General features: G+C 37.2%; 1 protein-coding gene across 1 annotated transcript; it reads right to left on the reverse strand.

Annotated features, from left to right (window-relative positions):
* Nucleotides 1–5,496: 5,496 nt before the first annotated feature.
* Nucleotides 5,497–7,175, reverse strand: LOC145062696 (expansin-B6-like). The gene is made up of 4 exons (XM_079010288.1): nucleotides 6,760–7,175; nucleotides 6,424–6,536; nucleotides 6,154–6,344; nucleotides 5,497–6,067 (listed from the first exon to the last, which is right to left on the reverse strand). The coding sequence occupies exons 1-4, from the start codon at nucleotides 6,926–6,928 to the stop codon at nucleotides 5,740–5,742; spliced, it is 801 nt and encodes a 266-aa protein (XP_078866414.1). The 5' UTR covers nucleotides 6,929–7,175; the 3' UTR covers nucleotides 5,497–5,739.
* Nucleotides 7,176–9,038: the final 1,863 nt, after the last annotated feature.

Below are 9,038 nucleotides of genomic sequence, written 5' to 3' on the forward strand. Positions count from 1 at the left end.
GGATATGACTTTGGACATGAAGATTTGTAGTATTAAGCTCTTAATGGAAAAAGGGTTGAACCAAGCGCGTATGGTTGGCGTACCAAGTGGTACGTTGCATGTACGCAATCAACACCCCATAAGTTAGTCAAACACCGAGTACGCCCAACGTACTCAAATGAGTCGACTCCATTGGGTTGGCTCAGCTGGGTTGACTCGATTGGGTGTTGAATTTGACTTTGACTAAGGTTGACCAATTTGGACTTAAGGGTATTTTGGGTTATAGCATGTTGCTATGTGGTAGTGATCCGTAGACCTGCCTGTTTGGTTGATCGACTAATTATGTTTATGTGTTATGTATATGTCGACATATTTTATTGGGTTGAGGTTGTACTGCTTTGTATTGTAGGCAACAAACCCGAGAGCATTCCAGATATGAGCTGAGGGCCTAGTGGCATGCCAGACTCATACTGAGGGATAAGGAACATTGTAAATACAAGCTGAGAGCTCGTTTGGCATGCCAGACTCGTACTGAGGGCCCAAGGGTATTCCAATCTGATGGCTGAGTGGACCTGTTGTATATTGGCATTCCAGTCTGATGACTTATTGGGCTAAGGGTATTCCAGTCCGATGACTGATTGGACCCAACATGCTTGTTCGTTTATGTTATGTATTTTTTATGGTGGTACTTTGAGGAAACTCACTAACCGTTGGTTTATAGTTTTTGGTTATGGTTTCAGGTACTTCCAAGTATCATGGGAAAACGTAGGTGTGACCGTACACATCCTGGTTTTATGTTATTGATCTTTGGAAACTCTGTTTTGAACTACATTATGGAAAAAATGGTTTTGTAAACACTTCTATTAGTAATGGGTTGACTTGAAAAGTTTAAATTGATTGTGATTTTTGATATATGGTTTCTTGAATACCAATAATATCTTGGTTGTGTTTGAATCTAAGATTTTTGATCCAATCTACCTTGTGGGATTCACCCACCCTGTAACATCCCAAAATTTAAGCCCAAAAATTTCATTTTTGATTAATTAATTCGTAAGACATTCTTTAGAAAATATTGTATAAACACGTCATCTCAAAACCAAGTATCATCTCTGAAACCCACAACCATGAATAAAGGACATATCAGAGTATGATCCCAGAAAACACTGTGCGGAAATCATATGGGAGTGTGTGTGATGCCATGCTCCGCCGCCGGCTCCTTCCCCTTGGATGAAGAGGTACCTGAAACCAAAAACTGAAACCGTAAGCACAAAGCTTAGTGAGTTCCCCCATCATACCACATATCATACAATACCATCGGTATCTTTCAACCGGTAATCATCATCAGTATCTTTCAACCGGTAACTGGGGACTATTCCAACCCCTACCACTGGCATACAGTAACAAGATATAAGCACACATTCAGACATATCCAGGTACTGACCTACCCCTTGGTCCTACGGACCACTATCAGGGAATCTATCCCTATCATACAATATATCATACAGATATAACACATAACTAAACGCATACCAAACCAAGATAAATTATCACAAAGAAAATTATCTTCTAAATATTCCTCAATGGTGGGCTGGCATTGTGGCCTTAGACCCACCCTACTGGAAGGTAACTCACCTCGTATCTGCTGAATTGTACGGGAATCCTCTGACTGCTGCCGCGGCTGCTCTGGAAGTCCTCCGGCTAAAATTCCCACAAAACACTTAGTCAGAAACTGACATCTACGCTTAGGGTAAAATGACCATTTTACCCCTTGACCAAGTCAAAGTCAAAGTCAACTTCCAGTTGACCTGACTCGCCGAGTTGACTCGTCAACTCGCCGAGTCCCTATCCTTTCATAGTCCTCATACCCGTCTCTACTCGTCGAGTTAGGCAATGACTCGACGAGTTTTCCTTCTAAATGAACACCGACTGAATCCACATTCGACTCGTCGAGTTGTATGAACAACTCGTCGAGTTCATCATCGACTGATACTCATGTCCTGACTTGACTCGCCGAGTTGTATGAACAACTCGTCGAGTTACTCTTCATCCTATGAACACGTTCTGTCCTCGACTCATCGAGTTGATGAACAACTCGCCGAGTCCCATGAAGATTGTCTTGGACTCGCCGAGTCCGTTCATGCACTCGCCGAGTACCATGAATTCCCAGAATACTTTGCTTATTCCAGAACGTTGGGTCACTCCCCGGGACTCCCTAAAACCCTTCCACACTCAACTGGTCCTTACGACCCTCACTGATATAGGACCAAAACCCTTGGACTCGCCGAGTCTAACACATTCCTTACTAAGAACTTCGATTTCTGATGTACAACACTTAACCAAAAGATAGATCCAGGCCCCTAAACTCGATCTAGCACACAAAGCTACAAACTTTACGTGCATGCATGGGACATTAGAGCTTAGAAGGCTCTAGAATGGTTCTTTTGTTGCATGGGGCCTTCCTTGGTGCAAAAAGCAGCCTAGATCTGACTTGCGGCTCCTAAAATGACATACTACAGAAGCCCAAACCGCCAACCATGTTTGCAAACATGGTTGGCCACCATAAATGGCTCATAAAAGCCCTAAATCACCCCAAAGAGGGATCTAACAAAGGAATGAGCAAGGTTCAGACTTTATACCTTCCAAAGACTATAAATGACGAACCAAACTCGAATCCTTCAGTCCCCTCTTGATCCTTCTATGCTCTTCCTTCTTCCTTGAGACCAAAACTTACAAGAATCACTCAAAAAGCCTTAGATCTTCACAAATACGGCTAGGGTTTGCTATGAGGAGTGTTTGGGAGCATAAAGGGAAAAGGAGGCTGCATAAGGTTGTTTCAATAAGGTGCAATCCCCTGGATTAGGGTTTTTGGCCAAACACCGGCTACTCGCCGAGTCCGCCACTTAAATCCCGCGCCTCATCCCGCTTCTACTCGGCGAGTCAGTCCTTCGACTCGCCGAGTCCAAGGCCAAAAATGCAAAACTAAGGAAGATTTAATAACATAACACATGCCAAGAATCAGGTGCTACACACCCCCCTAATATTTAAGCTCATTGCATTCATAGATGAACAGAAGTAGCACCATCTCCATTGGCCTCGAAACCCAACAAATCATCCAAGATAGTGTTGTTTTTTGCATCAATGTGAAAGCCCACTTCGTTACCAATTTAATGAGATTGTTAATATCATTAGAGTCGGAGGAGCATTCAACAAGATTTGATGTTGCACTGAGATATTAAATGGAAATGTTTATGTCATAGGAGGCAGCAAGAGTTGGAAATACCAGAATGCTATTGGGAGAGTTCCCGAATTCAGCGGATAAGCGACGAGGGGGAAGGGAGAAAGAGGGAATATTAAAAGTGGATCTATCTATTTTTTTGGATTTAGGTTCACAGACACCGGGAATCGAGATGGGGACGTCAAGTAATGGATCCACACATGGATCACCATTAATTTGGGCTAATGAAATGGGGAACGAACCATCTGGAGGAAAGGGTGAAGTAATAGGAATAGTTGGCCCAACATGATCAAAATCAGCTGACCTATTAGAATCACGCGTGTCCGATGACTTTTCATGTTTTGCATTTAACACTGCATTAATGTTTTTGGGAATCACCAAAATCAGAGTAGTTGACGATTGCCTCCCGACATCATCATTGCCAGAGGTAATAAGATCTTGATCACCGGAGTTCCCGACAATTTCACCTTCTTCAAGATCATCAAAGTTTTCGCACCATGTATAAGAAATACCATCACAGTCTTCATCTGATGAGGCATTATTTTCGACATCTTTCTCTAAATCCTCCTTGATGTCGATGCCTAGGGAGCAATCATTGGAATTATAGTACTTGGGGAATGGTTCCTAGACATCAACACATTCGACGATGAGGATGCAGGCATGAGCAAATGCCAAATCAATACACTTCCAATGTTGACCATCCACTTCCAGTATTTTACCGAGCGAGCTTACAAATGAAGTAACGTTGACATCAGACCGTAGGTGAATGGGAAGACCAATGATCTTCATCTGTGCTTATCTCTCGAGTTGCAATTCTTCATTGAACCCCAACTTTAACCATTTGAATAATCTATTCCATCTGTATTCATTGTTAAGGTGTCCTACAACATCACCTTGTACATTAAACTTTAGTAATACCTTCAAACCACTAGCAAAGAATACTTGGCATGGGATGCAACCATCAACATTCAACAGATTTGGAAGATCATTGAGAAGGTTGAAGTTTGTGACTTCACCAAAAAGAATCTTATTGCTAGATCTCCCCCATTGCAAGAACATGCAATAGTTTGATTTCCGAGACCAGAAGGGGGTTGAGGCACCATAGATGAGTCGTTGCGTCTTCCCACAACGTCGACGAAGGATCTTTCACCACTGACCTTGTTCCAGCCGCCGAAAAGGCATTTTTGGAGGTTGAGGTTTGTTGACGAGCTTCACACCAGATCTGGGATTGGGTTTCTTCTCAAACTTGGAGATGTTTACCTTTGTAATGCAGGGACCACAACTTAATCCGTCCAATGTTCTATCCATAGCAGCTGCATTTAGAATACCTTTATATTTAATGAACGCGAAGAACGAGCCTGCTTTGTCTTTCCTACGAGGGATGTAACATCAACCAGGTTTCCAAAACTATGGAAAGCTTCCTTCAACATAGCATTTGTAACATCTAGTTGAAGGTTAGAGACATAGAATGAGGTGATTATCATGTATACCTGAAAGTTTGGCCGGCGAACTTCCACCCATTCACCTGGATCACCTTTGCGACCGTAGGTCTCCTTAGAGAGCATATTGCTTATATATCTAATTGAATATCCATTTCAAAAAAGATAATGGATCTCTATTACCGTATAATCACTATGTATTGGTAAATATTTTTCATGGTTACTATTATTTGTGAAAAAACACTTTGTTATTCAGGTGGCTTGGCCCAACCAACTCGTTTTGCCACTTTTTGATAGATATTTTTCAAACCGCTATGTATTCTTAAATATTTTTCATGGTTACTATGTTTTTGGTAAAAAAAAACACTTCGTTTGTCCAGGTGGCTTGGCTGTAAATGCAATTCTTGTGATCCACACTATGTACAAGATATTAATTACTACCATCGAGGCTTCTCTCGGATTGTGCAACAAAGGAACTGGTATTAATTCCTGATGCTATAGCCTCCACAACTTGATCTGGGAAGCAAGGTACGTACAAACCTGTGTTTTAAAATCAAACCTTTCTGTCTGCAAGATCCAAAACCATATCCAAATATCATCCTTCCTTTGGATAATTACAGATCGCTCGAAATTATGCTCTTTCAGCTGAAATGATTGTAAACTGGAGTGGTACACGTGAAACAACCCTTCTATAGTCATAATTGCCAATTTTCCATACAAAATAAAAGTTTGCTTTAGGTGTGTTTTCAGTTTGTAAAAACGGCGTTGTCTGCTTTAGCTACCAACTACTCCCCGGTTTTATTAATAAAATCTTTGGCATTACAAAAAAAAAATCTACACAATTTTCGGTTTTATATTTCAATAAATCTTCTAGGTTGGTAGAGTTTATTCTAACATTGTTTGCATTTAAGAAGGAAAAATGATCAGTTTGCAACGAAACAAAATGTCTTTTGCTAACGAAACTTGCCTAGACGACAGAAATAATGGAGCTAAAAACGACACAAAACCAACCTTCCCTAGACAGACTACTTTCCCTAAATAAGAGCATCTAGAACTCAATAATACATGTCATGACTTAGTTCGATTCTAGACTCTAAAATTGACATGCGAGTAATAAGTTTGTCCAGGTACAAAACTATATGGAATCGCCTTCAACGCAACAACCCCTTCGTTCTTTCTAGAGAATAGCCTGAATGAAAATGGACCACGAAATGATGGGTCAATGCTAACTGCCCAAACTGCGCCCCATATGTTCTCCATGCATCTAAACTCTTGTGAACCATTTGCTGCTACCTCTACTGCGTCAAGACCACCATCTCCCTCACAAAACTCTACTGCCATAGCGAACCAGTATGGGTTCACCTTTGGATCTATCTTGAACGCAATTTTTGTGCTACCATAGTTGCATGCTACCCTAGATATGTAAACAAAGCCAAATTGAAATGTAAGATATTAGTACAAAACATTAGGTTGATCACAGGTTTTGCTTATTTTATGCACCTTCGATATTGAATGTTAACTTGGCCAAGATTACGCAGATTATCAGCTTGTCCTGGACTTGACATTGCACCAAAAGCAGTTCCGCTTAAATCAAAAGCGAATGGAACTTTGTTACATTCACCAGGGCACTCATCGGTTATGGTTACAGTAATAGGATTCTTGGAGCAATATGGCTCTTGAGTGCATAAGACCTGAGATATTAAATGTAATTACAATATTGCTTGAATTAGTCTGTTGAACGTTTTAATTAATTAACTCTACATTGATTACCTGATAACAAGTCCCACACCCTTTTCCTTCCAAAAACAAGTTGGCGTTTCCTGCTGCTATCATGGCTGAGAATGGAGCTGATTTCACATCATTAGCCCATCCACAAGCTCCTCCTGCGTAATCATGAAAATGAGGTTGTAGAGGCTCGATTGATAATAACGAGATGTAATGGAAAATTTCTTATTAATAATAACTAATGTGATTGAAATGATTAAAATAAATATGTGTACATATAACACTTGTTTGTGTATGTGCACTTCAAATAAGTCCAAAGATTTATTTATGTATAATAAGCTCTCATTAGATAATAAATAAAAATCTGTTGCGATGCATTACCACTTCCAGCACCATGTCGATCTCCATACCACGTTGCTAAAGCTGGTTTAAAACCGGTAAGATTGCTAGTTTTAGCAGGGAGTGTTTGGTTAGAACATGAAGAGGAGTTTATGAACAAACACATCATCGAAACCAAGATCATCAACAATATTTGAAGGTTTAAGGCCATCTTATTGCTATAAAAATAATTAATCTCAGATTTCAACTCAGTTTAGCAACCCCAAAACAGTAGTGATCGATGGTTCAAATGAATACCAATGTACTCAAAATATTCTCAAATACAATAATTGGGATTTGTGAACAAACGTGTGATATATAAGAAATCTTTGAGTAAACTATAGAAACGAAACAAAGCTCCAAAATCACTACAGACAACCAAGAGACTATCACTGAAGTTGTTTTGTTTCAGACAAAGAATTTTTCATGCAAGATACAGAAATTAGTGTTCTGCTTGTGTTTATGTATGCCAAGTATGGGGCTTAATTTGTGGATATAATCAAATCTTCATGTGAAGATTTAATTAGTCAATAGCATATAAATAGGATCATTTTGTGGATATCTTTTCACATCAAATCCCAATCAAATTGACTTGTTTGATCTCACTTATTATATTTTTGGGTCACAGTTACTACAACAAATCATCTACAATAAAGGAGATTCAAGAATATTTTCGGAACCAATTGTTTTTTCCCTAGCTCAATTCTATAACGAAGTAGTATATTTTCATGTTTTTAGAATTTTGCCAATGCATAAAGTACTCATTTTAGTTAGCCAAACAAAAAGCATTGTTGCGTTGTGATGTGGGTTGTGTTGTAGGGGGGGGGGGGGGGGGGGGGGGGTTGAAGGCTGGAGGTATAACCACTTAATGAATCATGATTGCCTATAATCTTCTGTTGTTCGTAAAAGAATTTAATAAAAGCACTTCAAATAGGAAAGCTGCATGTTAGAAAAAACATACAATAAAAAATTATATATTTATAATTTGGAAACTATGTTTTCGAAAGGAATACAAATCAATTGCAACATCTACATTTGCATTTTTGAGTGTATAAGACGGTATCAACTTTAGTTCCTAATTGTATTAAAAAATTTAATTTTGAATTTTTACCGTCATGCGATCATATCCGCAAATATATAACCACAAATCTTGTACCACCCATCGTTCTAATCTTTTATTTCCTAGGATCATTAGCATTTTTTGAATAAAAGTGTAAGCAGATTCTTTAAGGTGTAATTGTCAATGAATATTACCATTAATAAAAAAATACAAATACAATAATAAAAAAGATACAATAACCATACAAATGACCTATTTTGGGTTACATATGATACAATAAATATACACAATAGGCTATTATGAGTTATAAATCTATTCATCTGAACTATAACGATATTTATTTGAAACTTTTAAACTTTTTATCTTATGTCATTTAAATTTATATCATTTAAATGATAATACAATTCAAAAAATTTTAACATATGATACTTAATTGGTACTTATGACACAAGATTGGTTATATATATATATATATATATATATATATATATATATATATATATATATATATATATATATATATATATATGAAAAATATGTGACGGTTATGTATATAATATTAAGTATAAACCATCAAAAACTACATAATTTTAACAAAATTCAATCAAATATCTCTATCATATTTCTTGTATCCTCTATTATAGCTTATGTTAGGCTTTGTATATATTTTTTTATGAGTTTTATAAATTTAATTTTGCACCATAAACCATGTATAAGAATATTTTACCAACTACATGTAGTTTGGTATATTGAAATTTATTATAAAAAACTATAATGAAAGATTGAAATTGTTCATTAAAAACCCGATAAATCTTTTCCTATAATCCATAAAAAAAACAATGCAAATATACATAAGGTAGGTGTTGTAGGAAGTTATGAAGTTTCTATTAGAGGTCTAATAAAAAACATATTCGAAATACATAGATTTTAGAGATGAATTCCAAAATAAAAAATAATATGAGTTCAAAAGCAATAGGAAGAAGCTAACTATGAAAGAAAATTGTGTCTTTTTAATCAAAACGTAGTCAATTTAGATGGTTCTATACCTAATATTACATACATGCCAGTTACATATTCATTTTTCCCTGTATATATATATATATATATATATATATATATATATATATATATATATATATATATATATATATATATATATATATATATATATAGAGAGAGAGAGAGAGGTTTGTGCATACCTTGCTTCCCATATCAAGTTGTG

This window comes from Lactuca serriola, chromosome 7, assembly GCF_051521515.1.
Source record: "Lactuca serriola cultivar US96UC23 chromosome 7, Lser_US96UC23_V15, whole genome shotgun sequence".
NCBI classification, from domain to species: Eukaryota; Viridiplantae; Streptophyta; class Magnoliopsida; order Asterales; family Asteraceae; genus Lactuca; species Lactuca serriola.